At 38.4% G+C, this 20706-nt stretch overlaps 1 protein-coding gene and 1 long non-coding RNA gene across 4 annotated transcripts in view; one reads left to right on the forward strand and one right to left on the reverse strand.

Annotated features, from left to right (window-relative positions):
• CCSER1 (coiled-coil serine rich protein 1) overlaps positions 1-20706 on the forward strand; it is a 998177-nt gene that overhangs the window by 377009 nt on the left and 600462 nt on the right. For all 3 annotated transcript variants that reach the window (XM_058193884.1, XM_058193885.1, XM_058193883.1), the window contains exon 6: positions 4879-5089. In XM_058193884.1, coding sequence (XP_058049867.1) covers positions 4879-5089 — 211 coding nt within the window. The remainder of the gene's footprint in view (positions 1-4878; positions 5090-20706) is intronic.
• Positions 670-15855, reverse strand: LOC131203546 (uncharacterized). Its single transcript, XR_009156415.1, has 3 exons — positions 15827-15855; positions 1020-1112; positions 670-913 (listed from the first exon to the last, which is right to left on the reverse strand). It is a non-coding gene; the product is annotated as an uncharacterized LOC131203546 (long non-coding RNA).

The following is a 20706-nucleotide window of genomic DNA, read 5'->3' on the forward strand; positions in this document are numbered from 1 at the left end:
GTATGTATGTATGTATGTGTGTAGGTCTTTGGTTGTTCGGGTTTTCTCCCGTGTAAAATTGGAAGTGTCTTGGCGACGTTTCGAAAAGGAAGAAACAGCTGCGATCACACATTGCTCCCAGAAGCACGAAGCTGAAGCCTGAAGATGACGAATGAGACTTCGTCAAAACGTCGCCAAGACACTTCCAATTTTACACGGGAGAAAACCCGAACAACCAAAGACCTACATACAAACACCCGTGAAAACCTCAGAAAATATATATCTATATATCTATATATCTATATACCTATATATCTATATATCTATATCTATATATCTATATTTATATCTATCTATCTATCTATCTATCTATCTATCTATCTATCTATCTATCTATCTATCTATCTATGCTATATGATCTATAGAATAGAATAGAACAGAACAGAACAGAACTTTTTATTGGCCAAGTGTGATTGGACACAAGGAATTTGTCTTGGTGCATACACACAAATATACAATATGCAATAATATTGATCATCTTTACAACGTACTGTATACTATCTTCCATCAAAGTATCGATTATAAAGTAAAGCATTTGATAAAGTAGACCAGAACCTACTACTAGATCAAGTAGAAAAATGTGGGTTAGATTGCACCACCACCAGATGGATTCGTAACTGGCTGGCCAACCGCACTCAATGTGTAGTCCTCAATGGAACTGCATGTACATGGAGGGAAGTATGCAGTGGAGTACTCCAAGGCTTTGTTTTAGCCCCAGTACTCTTCAACATCTTCATCAATGACTTGGACAAGGGGATAGATGGGGAACTCATCAAATTTGCAGATGACACCAAACTGGCAGGAATAGCCAACACTCCAGAAGATAGGCTCATGATACAGAAGGATCTTGAAATACTTGAACATTGGGCACTATCTGACAAAATGAAATTCAACAGTGAAAAAAGTAAGGTTCTACATTTAGGCAAAAAAAACAAAATGCACAGATACCGTATATGTGGTACATTGCTCAATAGTAGTACCTGTGAGAGGGATCTTGAAGTCCTAGTGGACAACCATTTAGATATGAGCCAGCAGTGTGCAGCAGCTGTCCAAAAAGCCAACACATTTCTGGGCTGCATAAAGAGAGGGATAGAATCAAGATCACGTGAAATGTTAAAACCACTTTATAATGCCTCGGTAAGGCCACACTTGGAATACTGCATCCAGTTTTGGTCGCTACAATGTAAAAAAGATGTTGAGACTCTAGAAAGAGTGCAGAGAAGAGCAACAAACATGAATAGGGGACTGGAGGCTAAAACATATGAAGAATGTTTGCAGGAACTCGGTATGTCTATTTTAATGAAAAGAAGGACTAGTTCTGATATCTCAGGGGTTGCCACAAAGAAGAGGGAGTCAAACTGTTCTCCAAAGTACCTGAGGGTAGAACAAGAAGCAATGAGTGGAAACTAATCAAGGAGAGAAGCAACTTAGAACAAAGGAGAAATTTCCTGACAGTGAGAACAATTAATCAGTGGAACAACTTGTCTGCAGAAGTTGTGAATGCTCCAACACTGGAAGTTTTTAAGAAGATGTTAGATAACCATTTGTCTGAAATGGTGTAGGGTTTCCTGCCTGGGCAGGGGGTTGGACTAGAAGACCTCCAAGGTCCGGTCCAACTCTGTTATTATGAAACATTTATGAAAATATAACCATCAAAATAATAGCTCATCTATTTTTCTTTCTCATGTAGACATATTTCATCCAATTCCACTCTTCTAACCTCAATAGCTGTCATTTAACCATTTGTAGAATAATTCCCATGTAAAATAATCTGAATCTTCTTTTCCTTTAATTTTTAAGGTTAACCTGTCCATTTCTGCACACTCTAGAAATTTTTTTTTGATAATAATATCATCTGCAGGGGTTTCTGGGTTTTTCCTAGCTGCTGTTAAGATACGTAAAAACCAAATATGTGCTACCTTTATTATAGTTTCCTGAAAGGATGCCCAACAAAACTGTCTCAAGTTTCAGATCTATGTGTTGTGGTATTTGTGCATTCTTATATTGTTCTGGGATCCAATATGTGATTTTCAGTTCTTTCTCATTCTACAGGAATTTGAATAACAAGTAGAACTCAGGTGACGTGCAATATAGATGTGAAGGGAAGAAATATAGGCTTCTAGCTCTATAGACAACAAAGCAAATATTAGCTCCATGCATACATTTGCAAACATGCACCCCTTTACTTGAATCTATTTCAAGCTGTTGTTCTGTCATTATTTATAGGATTGTCAAATATATGGTGAAATACATTCAGTTCTTTTTGATGGTTTGCATTGTTTTCAGCATTTTGGATTAATTAGTACTTTTGTGGGGGAAAATAAAGGCAGAGAAAAAGAAAAATTAAGGGTTTTCAGGCTTTTGAAAAGAATAAATTATGCATGTATGTGTCACAACTCTTAAAAAACATTAAGTTTTCTTCTTAACGGGTCATAAAGTGGAAACTTGCCATAAACAACATTAAAAAAGTAATATTAGCTTTTCACTATTTGATGTGATAATGGAATAGAATGCAACTTAGGTTCATGGTTTTTTCTTCATTAATTGATAAGATAAATTATATTATAGATGTTAGAAATTCTCAGCAATTAGGTAGAACCTTTGAATAGTTCCTTTTTCATAGGAGGTCTGGAACTATTTTTTTACATCTACTTTTCCATCTTATAATCTTAAATACTCATAAAATATCAACCATATAGCAATAGCATTTAGATTTATATACCACTTCCCAGGGCTTTACAGCCCTCTCTAAGCAATTTACAGAGTCAACATATTGCCCCCAACAATCCGGGTCCTCATTTTACCCACCTCAGAAGGAGGGAAAGCTGAGTCAAACTTGAGCCTGGTGAGATTCGAACTGCCAAATTGCAGGCAGCTGGCAGTCAGCAGAAGTAGCCTGCAGTACTGCATTCTAACCATTGTGCCACTGCAGCTCATATACCTTGCCAATATGATGTACCAGTGGATACTTTCTTATGTTTTCAAATTTTAATTTATTGAAGATATCTTTGAAATTCCCCATGAGAGATTCAATATGATTTGGAAGTTGTTGGGTAAAAGGGGATATTAAAACACTATTTTTAAAATTATTTCTGATTTCTGTGTTCATAGTGTTTATAATCACCTCCAACCCCAACTTCACCCTGTATTATATATATGAATGATATAATTGTTTTTCAAACATTCCATCTTTTGAAGCCTACTTTAATGAATTTTATTGTAAATATAAAGATTTTTATACTATCTTATATATTTTTTATTTCATGTTGTTTTTGTCTTACTCTCTGTTCATAGCCATTATTCTTATTTAAAACATTGACTCCAAACTTCAAGGTAAACATTATTTTCATACAAATGTTTGACCCAATTTTCCTCTTATGCAATGAGCTCACTTAATGTATTCCTGCTACGAGATATGAATGACTCTGTTCAAGGAAATGTCACTCTAACATTGGCATTTGTGGGTATTTTAATTAATACCAATAAGACCATTAAGACAATAGTTTCATGGAAATTTGAAAACAATTTTGTCTTAAAAGAACCTTTGTTCTGATCGCATGTATTTCTTTTCTTTTGCATTAAGCATTTTTTTTTCTTAATTGCATTGTCTGCAGCCCTGATTTGGTTGAATTATATCTCCCAATATTTTTCATCATAATGCTTGTTACTTGGACTGCTGGTTGTTATGGTTCAGCATCACCAAGCAAAGTCAGTTTCCATACTCATCCATTTATAGCAAGAGTGACCAACTAATTACTAGCAGGGGCAGGAAATCCTATAACATTCTGGGCAAAAACTGTTGAATCTCTTCTTAGAAACTTCCATTGAGGGAGCACCCACGGCTTCTGGAGGCAAGCTGTTCTACTGATTAATTGTTCTCACTGACAGGAAATTTCTCCTTAATTATTTACATCCATTACTTCTTGTCCTACCCTCAGGTGTTTTAGAGAATACTTCGACCCTCTCTTTCTCTTTGACAGGTCCTTAAAATTACATCCAGTGAGATCATCATAAAACTTCTGAAGTTTCCAGAAATTCCATTTTTACCTTTGTGCAATTGATTCTATTTTCACAATTCATTCTGACTTGAACCAAGATTCTTTCTAGTATATGTATGTGGGTTCATGAACAGAATTTGTTTTTCTTTTTGATGCTGATTAAGAACTAATTATGCATAATTGCTATGGGGCTCAGGCAGGAAGACCATTTATATTTAACTTGCATGCAACCTGACAGCATAATTCAAAATGATCTGCTACATAAGACAGCTATTAGGATTTTATTGAGAGAAAAACTAGAACCAAAATGTGCACAAAGAATGAAGTATATAGACAGAGAAGTAATTCTCGTGGTTCAGTCTCTTATGCATGCTGAAATATCCTTGTTTGTCTCCTAACTAATGCTTTGCATCTCCTCCCATTTCTCTTTCTACTGTCGGCGTTACCTTATTTGTATTCTTTTCCTTTTTTTATTTTGCTCTTTAATTTTGGAATTTATTGCCCCAAGTTATTTGTCTATGAATCTGAATCAGTTTCTCTTTCTCAAAGTGCTTGAAGGGTCATGAGTTTTATAGCTTTTCCTTATTAATCGAGATGTTGCCCTCAGATTTAAATAGGTAAGTAATGGCCTGAGTATAGAACCTTGCTTTCAAGTTCTTCAGAAATCACTTCAGAAACAGATTTATGGATCATTGTGCTGAAAGTACTGAAGACTGCAGGGAATGTAGAGAAAGTTAATAGGCCTTTGTTTGAACAGTGCTTCATCTTTTTAATTCTTTTTCTAGAAAAGCAGCTCCGCATTAGCGTTGTTTGCTAACCTATGGATGTTATTTCTTGACAGGAACCTTTCTCTTAAGTTATCCAAGGAAGTGGATCGAGGGGAAGCACGGTGTCCTCGCGTGAACCAGCTGGCCAACAGCCCATCTATAGAATGGCCTTTTGCAGCCGTGGAGGAAGGTGGCGGCCTAGAATCTTTGCCCTTCCGTCTGATGATGCAAGACTGCACAGCGGTAAAAACATTGCTGTTGAAAATGAAGAGGGTTCTCCAAGAGGTAAGCTTTTAAAGGATCAAAATAGTACTATTTTTTTTCATTAATGATGGTGTGATCGATCGCTAAAGAACGATCATTTTATGTTATTTGCAAATCATGGATTGAACTCCATGATTATTCTTACCCTCTCCCTGCTTTGGAAGAGCTTTATAGCTCCTGCTGCCTTAAGGAAGTTCAGAACATTCTTAAAGATCCACTGGGCACCCTTTTTTTCAACTGTTACCATCTGGCAGATGATACAGGACAACAAAAACAAGGACAAATAGGCTGAAAAATAGCTTTTATCCCACGGCAATAACCACATTGAATTCTATGGTATAGTGCAATATCAGGTTTTCAGTTTCAATTATATAGAACGTATGTTCGTGTTTTTATTTTTATAGTTATAATGTACACTGAAGACGGCATTTAATTTCATTATACCATGTGCAATGACAATAAAGTAAACTAAACTAAACTAAAGATGTTCTATTAGATATTTTTAACGATCAGGATTTGATAACAGTGGCTCCTGGCTTGCTTTCTATTTTGCAATATCAATTGTGGGTAGAAGAAATAAACTATCTTTGTTTACAAGAACAGGTAAAAACACAGTGAAAAACTAAAAAAAAAAGAGAATAGAGTGGAAGGAAAGTGAAGCGAATGGGAATGGGAATAGGAATAGAATCATATTTTATTTGGCCAAGTGGTGTGATTAGATACAGAAGGAATTTGTCACACAAGGAAAAAAAGAAATGAAGAGATAGTCAGAAAACATTAGGATTTCAGTCGAGTTTGAAACAATAAATAGTAGCTTGTTGGGATCTTCTTGATTTGACTTATAATTGTCTCTGGTCATGTGAAATATTTGTGGTACCTTACAGATGGCCACATGAAGTAGACTTGAAGTAGATCTGGACACTCTGAAGAGCTATTAGAAATTTACGTAGCAACTTCTTCATTGAAAGTAGTGCGTGTGAAATGGTGACCTTGCTGTTATGTTAAATTATGTTTCACTGGTCCAGGCATTCTCACTTCAGGTGAGAATATGAGGAGATTAGGAACATCTGCTTCTGTTTCTGATTCTCACTTGGTTTGCCCCACACCTAAACTGCAATTATTTTAATTATTGTTTATTTAAACAAACCAGATTTAGAACTTCAGTTTCACCTTTGTTTAATCAGATAAACTGCAATGAGCAGAAAAGAATGCATTTATTTTTCTTGCACTCCTATGAGCAGAGCAAGGTGGCAGGGAAGAATAACACAAGGATCAGACCAGAGGTGGGTTTCAGCAGGTTCTGACCAGTTCTGGAGAACCGGTAGCGGAAATTTTGAGTAGTTCAGAGAACCGGTAGTAAAAATTCTGACTAGCCCCGCCCCCATCTATTCTCTGCCTCCCAAGTCCCAGCTGATTGGGAGGAAATGGGGATTTTGCAGTAATCTTCCCCTGGATTGGGGAGGGAATGGAGATTTTACAGTATCCTTCCCCTGCCACATCCACCAAGCCACACCCACCAAGCCATGCCATGCCATGCCCACCAAGCCACACCCAGAGAACCGGTAGTAAAAAATGTTGAAACCCACCACTGGATCAGACTCATCCATGTAGTTTGAAGATGGAAGAAATATTGAATCTAAACATGTCAGTTTGAAATTGTTATCTGTTGTGCTAACACTGTGACTTACAAATGAAATGCTTGATGGTGGATGTATATATATCGAATGGCATTTGTTTATAATGCTGGGAAGAAACTCATAAATGAATTCCTGTTATGATATAACTTTACATATGTTTTTGGAAGATTTAGGCTTCGAAAATACATGGGGCTTTTAATTAAAATTAAAAAAAAAACATAAAACAAAAACAATGTATTGAAAATGTACATTACTGTTATATCAGAATAAATATGATGAACTAAAGGAATGTTGCAGCCATATAAAAGAACATCAAAATGCTAATTCTGTCATCTTTGCTTGTTTATTTTATTTATTTTATTTATTTATTTATTTGTCGTAACAATATATACAAGCATTGCATAAAGGATTATATAATATATAAACATATATATGAGGAGAAACAAGGTATTATAAACATATATATATATATATATATAGGGGAAGAAACAATAGGACAGGAACGGTAGGCACGTTTCTGCTCTTATGCACGCCCCTTAGAGTCCTCTTAGGAAAGTGGTGAGGTCAACCATGGATAGTTTTTGAGTAAAGCTTTTGGGGTTATGAGAAGAAACCACAGAGTCAGGTAGTGCATTCCAAGCATATATAATTCTGTTACAGAAATCGTGTTTTCTGCAATCTAAACTGGAGCGGTTGACATTGAGTTTAAATCTGTTGGTAGCTCTTGTGATATTGTTATTGAAACTAAAGAAGTCAGTGACAGGAAGGACATTACAACGGATGATTTTATGAGCTAAACCCAGGTCCTGCCGAAGGCGACGAAGTTCCAAGTTTTCTAGACCCAGGATATCAAGTCTGGTGGAATAAGGTATTTTATTGGTTTCGGAGGAGTGGAGAACTCTTCTCGTAAAATACCTTTGGACACGCTCAACTGTGTTGATATCAGATATATGGTATGGGTTCCAGACAGGAGAGCAGTAATCAAGAATTGGCCTAGCAAATGTTTTATATGCTCTGGTCAGTAGCGTGGTGTTTTTTGAAAAGAAGCTACGTAGAATTAAGTTAACAACTCTTAGAGCCTTTTTTGCTATATAGTTGCAGTGGGCTTTGGCACTTAAATTGTTAGATATAAAAACTCCAAGGTCTTTGACAGGGTGGGGGTCATCTGCGAGGCAATGACCATCAAGCATGTACTTTGTGATTGGGTTCTTTCTTCCAATATGCAAGACTGAGCATTTACTGGTTGAGATTTGTAGTTGCCAAATTTTAGACCAAGCAGTTAGATGATCAAGGTCCTTTTGAATTGTGGATGTATTGTCAGTGGTGTTGAAAAGTTTGACATCATCAGCAAAGAGAACACAGTTACTTGAGATATGATCACAAAGATCATTTATGTATATTATAAAGAGAGTTGGTCCAAGAACGCTACCTTGAGGAACACCACTCTTGACAGGAACAGAATTTGATAGAGCATTACCAATTTTAACTATTTGTTGTCTGTTTGACAGAAAAGCAGATATCCAGTTGTGTAAGGGTCCTGAAATGCCATAGGATTTTAATTTTAGGAGAAGTTTATCATGTACTACTGAGTCAAAAGCTTTACAGAAGTCTATGTATATTGCATCTATTGATTTACCTAGATCAAGATTTGAAGTCCATAGGTTTTTACAGTGGAGAAGTTGTAAATTGCATGATAATTTTTTCCTGAAGCCAAATTGTTTATTTGAGAGAAGGTTGTGTATTTCTAAGTGCAGGGTAATGGATTGGTTGATAATGGATTCCATTACTTTGCAGGCGACGCAAGATAGGGAGATTGGTCTATAATAATCAACTAAGCTGGGGTCGCCTTTTTGAAAACTGGAATGACTGTGGCTAGTGACCAGAGATTGGGAAGGGAACTGGTTGTGAAAGTTTTATTAAAGATTATATTTAGGGGTTCTGCTAAATTACTAGAGAGTTTTTTTTAAGAAGTAAGCACAAAGTCCATCAGGTCCAATGGATAGAGATGGTTTCAAGTTACAAAGAGCTTTACCAACATTTTCTTCTGTAAAATCTATATTTGTTAAGTCGTCATACGCATTGCTTGTATTTGGGAATGTGGGATATGAACCATCACTGTTGACAAAAACTGAGCCAAAGAATTTGTTAAAGAGGTTAGGTTTAGTTACTTCGTTATTGTATTCATTGCCGTTAGAATCTTTTAGTGGTGGCATGGATCTAGAGTCTAAGCTTGTTGTTGACAAAATTATAGAAGGCACGACTGGAATTAGTGTGCAGAAGATTCTCTTCTTGCTTGGTGTGGTAATTTGTGCATTCGGTTTTTATTTGGTTGCATATAGTTCTGTAGCGATTTTTAAAATTTGCTACATAGCCCGTTTTGTTGATTTTCCAGAGGGATTTTTTTTAGATTGAAGCTTTTTTATTGATATGGGTAGTTTGCTTTTCCTAATCTTGGTGGTAGTTAGGGGTACGTATAGTTTGATGACTCTGTTGATTTCGAGTAGGAAAACTCTATAGTGGTCTTCAGCAGTTATACAGGATGAGAACAGATTTAGCCAGTCCAGAGATGAAAGATCATTGTTTATAAGGTCATAATTGGCTTTTTTGAAGTTGTAGATGGGAATGCTATTGATATGACAATTTAAGTGACGATGTATATTAAGACGGAAGTCAATCATGCAATGATCACTGTTGGAAAAGGGTTCTCTTATTTGTAGTCCATAAATGGTATTGGTGTTGTTGGAGAAGATGAGGTCAAGGCAGTTGTTTAGTCTTGTACTGTTAGTTACAAGTTGTTCAAGACCTAGGTTTGTAACAGCGTTGTATATTGTAGTGTGGATTGGATCAGTTGTACATTCGTTTGTTATCCAGTTGATGAGAGGTAAATTTAGGTCACCCAGGAAGATGAGTGGATATGGGCAAGAGGCAGCCCATGTTAGTAGTGAGGTTAAAATATTAGCATGAGTAATGTCGTAGTCAGGGGCTCTGTAGCATAGAATGAATCGAAGTGTGGTATTAGATGATAGGTCACATACAATAGTTTCAGGAAGAGAAAGTTTGTGTGCAACTTGAATGTTTTTTAGATTCAGTGACTTCTTATAGAAAATAGCCACTCCACCACCTCTTCGGTTTTCACGATCTGAACGGTGAACTTGATATTCTTTGTTTAAAATGATGGAATCAGGGATGGATGAGATTAGCCATGTTTCACAAATAAATATAATATCAAATGTACCACTGTTTAGCAGGAGGATAAATTCAGGTAATTTGTTAACAATACTTCTTGCGATCATCAATTTACATTTAAAATCTGTAGAGAGAGGTGTTAAAGAGGTAAGGGGCGTGCATACCTAATTTTGAATGTTAGTTGGTTGAAGGATATGTATAACTGGTGGTTGTATAGGAGGCTGGATGGGTGGATGGATGTTTTGGGTGGTGAGTGTTTGGATGTTGGGTACTTGACTGTTTGTTGATATGGTTGGTTGGATGGATGGTTGAAAGGCTGGTTGGATGGTTGTTTGTAAGGTTGGTTGGATGGATGTTCAGATGGCTGGTTGAATGGTTTGTTGGATGGCTGATTGGATGACAGTTTCGATGGATGGTTGGCTGATGGGTACTTGATAGATCATTGGGATGGCTGGTTGGATGTTTTGGGTGATGGGGGGTTTGGTGGTGAGTTTTTGATTGTAGGATTTATTTTTTATGCAATTGGCACGGTAATCAATATATAGATTTGATTCACCATTGTCTTGTCTTCTTTTAAGTTCAGTGCAGAGTTCACGAGAACGTATCCGTTGCAGGAAAGATAGATCGGGGCGTGATCTAAGTTTACTGTAGGCAGGGTTTGTTTTAGCAATTGAGTTGATGGTATATATGAACTTACGTTTGCTGTTCTCGTTTATGCAGATGACTCTGCAGAATCTTGGTGCTATTGATCCGTCACTGTTTTAATATTCTGGTCCATCTCTGGAGACTGCAATTATTTCATTTGGGGAGATGGATGATGGATTATAATTTCCAATTATGTTGTGAATTTTGGTGATATCTGGTTCGTTTGTGTTTTCTAGACCAAATAATATTGCATTATTTATTTTTTGACCTCTCTCCAAGGCATCTCTAATTAGTTGGTCAGTAGTTATTTGTTGTTTAGGTTGAGTTGAAGGATGAGTATTATGTTATGTTAGATGAGTTGGGAAGAGATTTAGATCAGTCGAGAGTTCATTTTTTTGTGATGTAATTTGTTTTATCAGATTGGTGAAACTTTGTTCAATAACATTTAGGATTTTTTTTCTAAGTTTTGTTCGATAGCTAGTATTCTTTTTTCTAGGTTTTGTTCAATAGCTAGTATTCTTTTTTCTAAGTTTTTTTCAATTGCAGCTATTATTATTGTTTCTAAGTTTTTATCAGCATCAATGGTTGATCTGTTGGATTTTTTGGCTGACATAGTGATATATATATATATATATATATATATATATATATATATATATATATATATATATATATATATATATATATATATATATATATATATATATATATATATATATATTATTTTTGAATAAATTATGTAATTAGTAATGAAGCAGTATCTTTCTTATTACTTCTATTTTATTTATTGAATAATTTTTATAATTATTCAATAATTGAGGAAGTATATTTTCTTAAACAATCTTTCTCAACTTCTATTTCTCTCTTTCACTTTCACTGGTAATAAGTTTGGAGTAGGGATACTGGAGGTTGCAGAGAAGGAAGTGATGTGAGAATGGAGTAAGCAGGGATGGTAATTGTGGATGCTGTGATCCACTATGTTTATGGTGGAGATTGGCGGGAGATTTAAAAGGTCCTTTAGGTATGGAGGCAGAAGCAGTGTGGGTGGTGCTAAGCCTTCTTAGCAACTCACCCGGCACTTGGGTTAATTGATCCTTGGATGTAGTTCCGGTGGTGCTGGCTGCCCTGGCAGTGACAGCTGCTACAAAATTCAGCTCGATCGGGTGTGGGCGGCGGCGGTGGCTGTGGCTGTCAGAATTGCGGATGCGGCGTGGGTCAGCGGTGGGCGGTGGCGGCGGCTGTTTGAATCGCGGCTTTAGCGAGGCAGAAGTAGTGTGGGTGGTGCTAAACCTCCTTAGCAACTCACCCGGCACTTGTGTTAATTGATCCTTGGATGTAGTTATGGTGGTGCAGGCTGCCCTGGCAGTGATGGCTGCTACAAAATTCAGGTCGATCGGGTGTGGGCGGCCGTTACAAGATGGAAATAGTAACGGCAGTTGAGTGGTAGTTGCCGGTGATTATAGAGGAGCAGTAAGCTGAAATTATCGCTCTTGAAATATATCGCAGGGATCCTCAGGACTTCATTAAAGTGGGGATACTTGATTGTCCTGGTAGCGATGGGTATTTAAGCAAAAGTTGTCATTTGACAATAGGTCTCAGAAGAGCTTCCCTATTTATCTGTTGCTCTCGTGCTCACTGGAACCGGAACCTTGTGTTCATATCCTGTCCATAATTAGGCATATATTTATGGAAACGAGGGCTAGAAACTCTGTAAGATGAAAGTTTGTCTAAAAATACAAATAGCAAACAGCTGATTCTGGAATTTATAAAATCTATAACTAGCAGTCATGATGATCAGTTTTGGCATTATAACTGCAAGAGGTTTAAATAAGGATGGTATACTAGATCTTTCTCTCTGAGGCCAATAGTATCTCCAAATTTCTAACAAATTAAGAGGCATTTATAAATGTATTCAGTTGTAAATCTCTCCAGGTATTTTTTCCCCCCTAAAAGAGGTTTTAATTAACCAGCATACCATTACACATTGACTGAATAAATCTCAGTTGAAAGCAAACTTTTTCAAATAATGTGTGCTAAAAGTGTCATCGTTCTGTAACAGTTTAAAACACATTAAATATGAATATTGTCCTTAATATTGTACTTCAATATTACGACTGTCATTTTATAAATGTGCCTATATTTATTGTTATGGTTAATGGATTTTGACAACAGTATAGTAATATATCTCAAGCCACCTGTTCGTTTTGCTTCAGTATCTGTTTGCCATCCAGTTACAAATCACGTTGTTCATTGATATGAAATTCAGTCCATTGCTGCTCCTTTTCAGACAGAACTGTTATGAATAATTAGTGAAGGATCATCATACAGGAGGGAAGAATAATTCTTTTCATCCTGCTTCTGCTCTTCTTTAACTATTAAAAATAAAGTTGAAGATATTTTATCCTTATTCAATTTTCTGTCAGACAAACTCCTGATGAAAACTGTTATTCAAGGAATCCTAAATTGAGTTGGAAAGCTGAATATGATGAATATGAGGATTGGGCTAAACATATATAAACAGTCACTATAGTAGTGGCTAGGACACAGTGGCTCAGTGGCTAAGATGTTGAGCTTGTTGATCGAAAGGTTGGTAGTTCAGAGGTTCAAATCCCTAGTGCCATATAACGGAGTGAGCTCCCACTACTTGTCCCAGCTTCTGCCAACCTAGCAGTTTGAAAGCACGTAAAAATGCAAGTACAGAAAAAGGGACCACCTTTGGTGGGAAGGTAACAGCGTTCTGTGTGACTTTGGCATTTAGTCATGCTGGCCACATGACCATGAAGACATCTTTGGACAGTGCTGGCTCTTTGGCTTTGAAACGGAGATGAGCACTGCCCCCTAGAGTTGGGAACGACTAGCACACACGTGTGAGGGGAACCTTTAGCTTATAGTAGTGGCTACAAAAGCATCATTATGGAAATACTCATTTCTCCATACTTGTGTATTTATTTGTAAACATTTCCCCTTAGAAGAAATCCAACGAGCAAATTTTCTAGTTCAGAAATTTTGGCATTTCTTGTATTACTTTAGGCCAGCTAATCCAATGATTTGGCAATGGAGCTGAGGAACCCCATTTCTTTTTCTGAGTCATTTGCACTTCAAATAGTCTGCATATAAAAGATTATTCTCTAACACACAACCAAGGAGTGAATGGAACATGCACCGTTCCTTTCATAGTCTGAATAATTTTGGACTAAATGAGGTGGTGCTTAAAGACTGCAGAGATAAAATGTCTGTCATAATGAAGAAGGCAAAATTAACATTAACAAGGTTCCTAATGAGTTCCTCCACTCTGTTAATAAAAAGCAAGAGGAAATAAAAGAGGGATAAGATGGGAGGGCATTGAGGAGTTCCTAACCCATGTTATATAGTAATTGAGTCTCCCAACAGCTTAATTGGTTTGAAAAAAATAAAGTGTCAAGTTGTCAAACATAATTTTCAAAAGTGTGAAGCGACAATAAATATGCAAGTGCAAAATGTTAAATTCTTCCCTGCTTTTGGATTTCACCCATATACATTAAATATATGTTAACTTGAAGTTACTTTCTATGGAAACCAACCGTAGATAAGAACTGGCAGATGTGACTGCAGATTTCTGTTTATATAGTAATAACAAGTACGACCGTGGTTGAAAAGAAAATAAGTGTGGATAATTAACGTGGCAATATTAGGGCATAGTAGAATAGAAGGCAAAGAATTGGAGAAGATCACAAAGTATCAAGATCTGAAAATCCAAATTCAAAGGTGGTGTGGTGTGGTAATTGGCAGACTGGGTGCCATAGCAAAAATTTTGGGATGGCGCTTAGAAAATCCGCAGATTGACAGAATTTCTGCCAATTGAAAAAGGCCAGACTCCTTCAATTTGTACATATGATATACTGGTACATTATGATTCTAGGTTCTTGGGAACAATGTGATGGCTACAAAGGCCAATATCAGCTAAAGACCTGGCAGCTGTGACTTCACGTTGTAGTGAACAGATAATAAAAATCTGGCTGACTCTGTGACCAATCACCATCATCATATTAGCAGCAGCAATAATTGATGAAAATTTTCCTCAAATTTTCTATTTTCTATTTCTTGGATATATACAATCTGTTAAAAATACAAGTTTTATGTAGTGGCATAAAGATATTTAATTCAAAGCTGAATAGCAAGATGCACATTGACTGAAATTGTGCATCACACTACACAGTGGATAGTCCATTAACTAATGGATTGAATAAATATAAGGACTGGATTTATAGTCACTTTAGGCCATAAGCTACAGTTTATGAAATACAGTTGCTGGATATACACAATTTGCTAAGCAACTATCACATAGACAAAATAACCTATTTTATGGCTTAACTTCTTGTATGAACCAATCCAAGCTTGCCTTTACATAGCAAATTAATACAGTTTGCTTCCAGTTCAGCAGAATGTCTAAGCCCATTGCTTGAGAAATAGACATTTTGGCTTATTTAGCCTATAGTTATTGCAGTCATTTAGTTTGAGAAGTAAGACATTCTGTATAGCAAAACTAGGAGCAACAGCTTTGTTGAGAAGTTGGTTTAGGACTATAGAAAAATCTGAAAGATCCCATAACACGTTTCTTTTTAGAAATTTATTCCTGTGAAAATGAAGGGTGACTCTGGTTAGCTCACATTATTACATTATTAAAATTACATAATTTTAATAGACTCTTATCTAAAAATAAAACTATTTGGAGTTCTGACCCTGCTACATAACCATTTTCATGGTTGTTGTGTTTTTGTGTGTGAAATAAGTCTCACACATTTATTATTAAAGAAAATTGCACTTTATTTATTAAGATTTAGGATGTAATCCATAATGAATTAGGAAAACTTTTTAACATTGCAGGTAATGAGAGGCTGAAGTCAAGCTCAATTCCTAATACATATACATGCCGTTTTCTTGGAGGGCAGTTATGCTAATGATTTTAATGAGGGCAAACCCAGAGCTGTTGCCTCTATTTTCTAACACTTAAAAATGTCAAACCAAACCAAACCAAAATGAAAACCCTTTACTGGATATTAACGCTAATTGTTGCACATCAACAGAGAACTGTATAGCAAAAAATAAACTCTCTTTAATTTCACACTATCCCGTGAATTTTGAACAGCCACATCATCTCTGGTCGATTGCCAAGTGAAAGTGTTTTCACCTAGCATTCACGTTTGAAAGAAAATTCCAGCTCTCTCCCCCTCTTTCTCTCTCCCTCACTGCCTTCTTTTTCTATCCTAGCAACATTTTTTTTTTATTTCAAATCTGTAGAAAGATAACTTACCTGCAAACAAAGATACACTCAAGTCCTACTGCCAGTACTTCTGCAGACTTACAAATGATACAGTAAGATGACTACTGTATCATTTTGGTTTGGACCAAGATTGCGGTGATACGGGTGAGACGGCTGAGGGCGGTCTTGGTGACATTGTATGGGATGAGTTTGACCCTGTCGCTCCCGAGGACATGGACAGGTTGTTGGGGAGGCTAAATGCCACCACATGTTTACTGGACCCGTGCCCCTCCTGGTTGGTGCTGGCCACGCAGGAGGTGACACGAGGCTGGCTCCAGGCGATTACGAGTGCTTCTTTGGTGGAGGGAGTCTTTCCGGCCGCCTTGAAAGAGGCGGTGGTGAGGCCCCTCCTCAAGAAGCCTTCCCTGGACCCGGCTGTTTTAGGTAATTATCGTCCGGTCTCCAACCTTCGCTTCGCGGCGAAGGTTGTAGAGAGTATGGTGGCATATCAGTTTCCCTTGCACCTGGATGAAACTGTCTATCTAGACCCGTTCCAGTCCGGTTTCCGACCCGGTTACAGCACGGAGACGGCTTTGGTCGCGTTGGTGGATGATCTCTGGAGGGCCAGGGATAGGGGTTGTTCCTCTGCCCTGGTCCTATTAGACCTCTCAGCGGCTTTCGATACCATCGACCATGGTATCCTGCTGCGCCGATTGGAGGGATTGGGAGTGGAGGCACCGCTTATCGGTGGTTCTCCTCCTATCTCTCCGACCGTCGCAGTCGGTGTTGACAGGGGGCAGAGGTCGGCCCCGAGGCGCCTCACTTGTGGGTGCCGCAGGGTCGATTCTCTCGCCTTCTGTTTAACATCTACATGAAGCCGCTGGGTGAGATCATCAGTGGTTTCGTGTGAAGTACCAGCTGTATGCGGATGACACCCAGCTGTACTTTTCACACCGACCACCCCAACGGTTATCAAGTGCTGTCCCGGTGTCTGGAGGCCGACGGGTCTGGATGGGGAGAAACAGGCTCAAGCTCAATCCTCCAAGACAGAGTGGCTGTGGATGCCGGCATCCCGGTACAGTCAGCTAAAACCGCGGCTGACCATCGGTGGCGGGTCACTGGCCCCGATGGAGGGGGTGCGCAACTTAGGCGTCCTCCCGGGTGGGCGGCTGTCTCTAGAAGATCATTTGACGGCCGTCTCCAGGAGAGCGTTCTACCAGGTTCGCCTGGTGCGCCAGTTGCGCCTTTCTGGACCGGGAGGCCCTATGCACGGTCACTCACGCCTCGTGACGTCTCGCCTGGATTACTGCAACGCTCTCTACATGGGGCTCCCTTGAAGGGCATCCGGAGGCTACAGTTAGTCAGAATGCGGCTGCGCTGGTGATAGATGGAGCCCTCGTGGCTCCCGCATAACACCCATCCTGCGCAGGCTGCACTGGCTACCTGTGGCCTTCCGGGTGCGCTTCAAGGTTTTGGTGACCACCTTTAAAGCGCTCCATGGCATAGGGCCGGGTTATCTACGGGACCGCCTACTGCGACCAGATACCTCTCACCGACCCGTGCGCTCTCACAGAGAGGGACTCCTCAGGGTGCCGTCAGCTAGGCAGTGTTGCCTGGCGACGCCCAGGAAGGGCCTTCTCTGTGGGGCTCCCGCCTCTGGAACGAGCTCCCCAGGACCCCGCCAACTTCCGGACCTTCGTACCTTCCGTCGCGAGCTCAAGACACATTTATTCATCTGTGCAGGACTGGCTTAGATTTTAAATTTTATAGGGGTTTTAAATTGATTTTAATATTTATATTTCTATTTTTAATGATAGGGCATTGGAATAAGTTTTTTAAAGATTATTTTAATTTTGTGTATCGATGTTTTATATGCCTGTGAACCGCCCTGAGTCCTTTGGGAGATAGGGCGGTATATAAATTTAAATAATAAAATAAATAAAAAAATAAATACTGGTTCTCTTATCTCCGCTGTGCAGGATGGAGATAGCTAAAATAAATATCAGGCTATGAATCACTTTCATCCTGAGATTCTTTCTCCTGGGAAAATCAGTTTTGCTCTTTTCCTTTGGAGCAGCAGTATTATTTTTTATTTTGCAGGAGAAAAAAAAAAGCAGCGGAGGCTCTGCCTTTTAAATATATAACTCACAGTAAATTCACAATAATGAATCTCTAACCATTGTCCCCCTAAATAGGATTATTCTGCTTTTTTTTAAACCCGCTGGGATTTTTCTGGCATATTAATTTGCTATTTAAAAATTGTAACATATTCATCATCTTGAGATATACATTTGTGTGCAAAAATATATTAAATCAACACTTGCAACTTAGAGTTTAAATATGTGAAGAGCTATATTTCCAAAGTAGGTGAGGCCAACTTTCAACATAAGGAATGAAAGGCTAAGAAAAGAATGGGATGAAAAATAAAGTGAAATATAAGCAAAACCGTCTTTTAAAACAGAATTTCTCAGATCCCATCTATGAAATCAAGCTCACTTCTTCATTACAAGTAATCTTCAATTTATAACCACAGTTATGACTGGAATTTCTTTCATTAAGTGAGGCGGGTGTTAAGTGAGTTATGCCAAATTTTACAAACGTTTGCCTGGTTAAGCAAAACACCAGAGTCATTAGGTGAATAATGTACTCCTTAAGTGAATCCACCTTCCCCTATTAATTTATAGCTTATCAGAAGCCAGATTGCAAAGTTGTAAATAGTGAACATGTGATCCAGGATTCTGCAACCTTAGCAAATACAGACTCATTGCCAAGCACCGAAACCATGGCTTAGCATATGTGAAGTGGGTTAGTATTGTATATTAAAATTATTATTTTTTTAGGAGCCTGGATGTATGGCTGAGGGTGGGGAAGGATTTTCAAGTTCTACTATGTATTCAGCTTTATATTGTCAGAGATAGTATTTATTTTCATCACTGCTGATATTTTCCAATACCTATTTTAGAGAGAATGTAGAGAGGAATAAAGATTTCATTATGTATATCATTAGCAACTACTGAAAAAATTAAAATGGCTTGTTTCTGATTATATTTGCATGGGGAAAAAAACCAAAAGATGTAGGCCTGGTATCTATCTTGGCTAAAGAAGGTCTTTGCTTTAACTTAAAGCAAAGTCCAGAAGCAAGACAATTCATCTGGTCAAGGCTAGGAGATGCCACAATTATCCTACATCAGTGGTGGGATTCTACCAGTTCGGACCAGTTCAGCCGAACTGGTAGTTCCCACTTCCTGCCAAGAGTGAACCAGTTCTCTGTTGCTGTAAAAGTGGCCCCACCCACCTGCCCCTAGTTTATACTGACTTTTATTTCTGCTTCTAAAGCCCATCTTATCAGGGGCAGCAGATTGAATTGGCCCTCCTCAGCTGTTTTCCTTGCTCCTTTTTTTGTTTCCAACATGGAAGTTCAATTTTATGGAAACTGTGCATGAAGCGCGCACTCAGCGAACCGGTTGTTCAACTGGTAGGATCCCACCCCTGTCCTACATCAAATGCTGCAGGGTCCTTGGTGCTCTCTGAGCTTGGTTATTTTCTTGCAGAGGTTTCATTATCAACCTAGGTAACATCATGAGTGCATATCATCAGTCAATTGCTTCCCATCTCTCTGAACCGCTTAGCCAGCCATTCCAATAGCCAGAATGCACTTCAGAACATGCATTGCACTGCATGTATTTTCCTCTATCTGACTGGAAGTTTACAGTGGTGAAGATAGCACCATTGGAGAACATGAAAAACCAGCTTAATAGATCATCATGGAGAAAATATGGTTGGTAAGAGTTGGCAATGAGTTGATGGCATGTAAGTATAAAAGCAAGCAAGCTAGCTAACCAGCTATATATTGCCTTTGTTTCCACATAATCATGAGCCAATTAGGTTTACAGTTGAATACTAATTTGATTGGTAGACTATGGATATAGAGCAATGAACAGACAAAGTTCTAATTGTTACAAAAAATTCATATTTTAGCATATCCTTATAAAAAAGGTTAAGCCCCTGCAGATTTTACTCTGCTATTCATTGCTGACAAAAAAGGGCAGCACTCATTTCCATTTCAAGGCCATTGAGCCAGTGCTGTCTTGAAGACATTTCCACGGTCATATGGCCAATGTGACATTACGGAGCTCTCTTACTTTCCCATCTAGGTGGTACCTATTTATCTACTTGCACTTTCATGCTTTCAAACTGCTAGGTTGGCAGGAGCGGGAGCAAGAATGGGAGCTCACTTTGTCACATGGTGCTTGGTCTCAAACTCGGACTCCCAGCTTTCCAGCCAACAAGCCCAACATCTTAATTTTTAAGCCACCATGCCACCCAGCGTATCCTTATGCTTTATTTAAATTAAATGACTCAAGTACAGTATATGTTTTTCTATCCTTGATATTTAGCCCATTCTTCAGACAACAGTTTGAGTTCAAAAACGTCATGCTAAATAATTTCCTCTTTCTGTCAGTTTTGGAAGGCAATTTTCTTTTTGCTTCTTAACTGCCCCACATTTTAGCTAGGGAAGTTGGGAGGGGTTGTTGTTGGAGCGGTAGAAAGTTAGTCATAACAAAATTCCATATTCAAGGACTTTTGCCTGCGTCTGATGTAGACTGCCTGAAGATTGTATCCAATTGAGTGTAAAGAGTTGATTGGACAATGTGATGAACTCGTGGGTGTGGGGCAGGAATGTGAACTGTCAACTGGGTGTGGAAAACCTGGAAGCTTTCAGTTTTGGGTTTTCCCAGCTGTGCCAATATGACATCTCTAATAAATTGGAACTTTGAGGAACCTCAAGCCTCAGAGCTTTATTTCGTTGGGGATGTTCCTTGGAACCCTGACACTTTCATCTCTTCAATGCTTAGAATCCACCCGGTGGTAATTTATCCCAGGGGTGAAATACGTGAGCTCGGGCAGAACAGTACCCAGCTATATGTATA

Source organism: Ahaetulla prasina, chromosome 8, assembly GCF_028640845.1.
Source record: "Ahaetulla prasina isolate Xishuangbanna chromosome 8, ASM2864084v1, whole genome shotgun sequence".
NCBI lineage: Eukaryota > Metazoa > Chordata > Lepidosauria > Squamata > Colubridae > Ahaetulla > Ahaetulla prasina.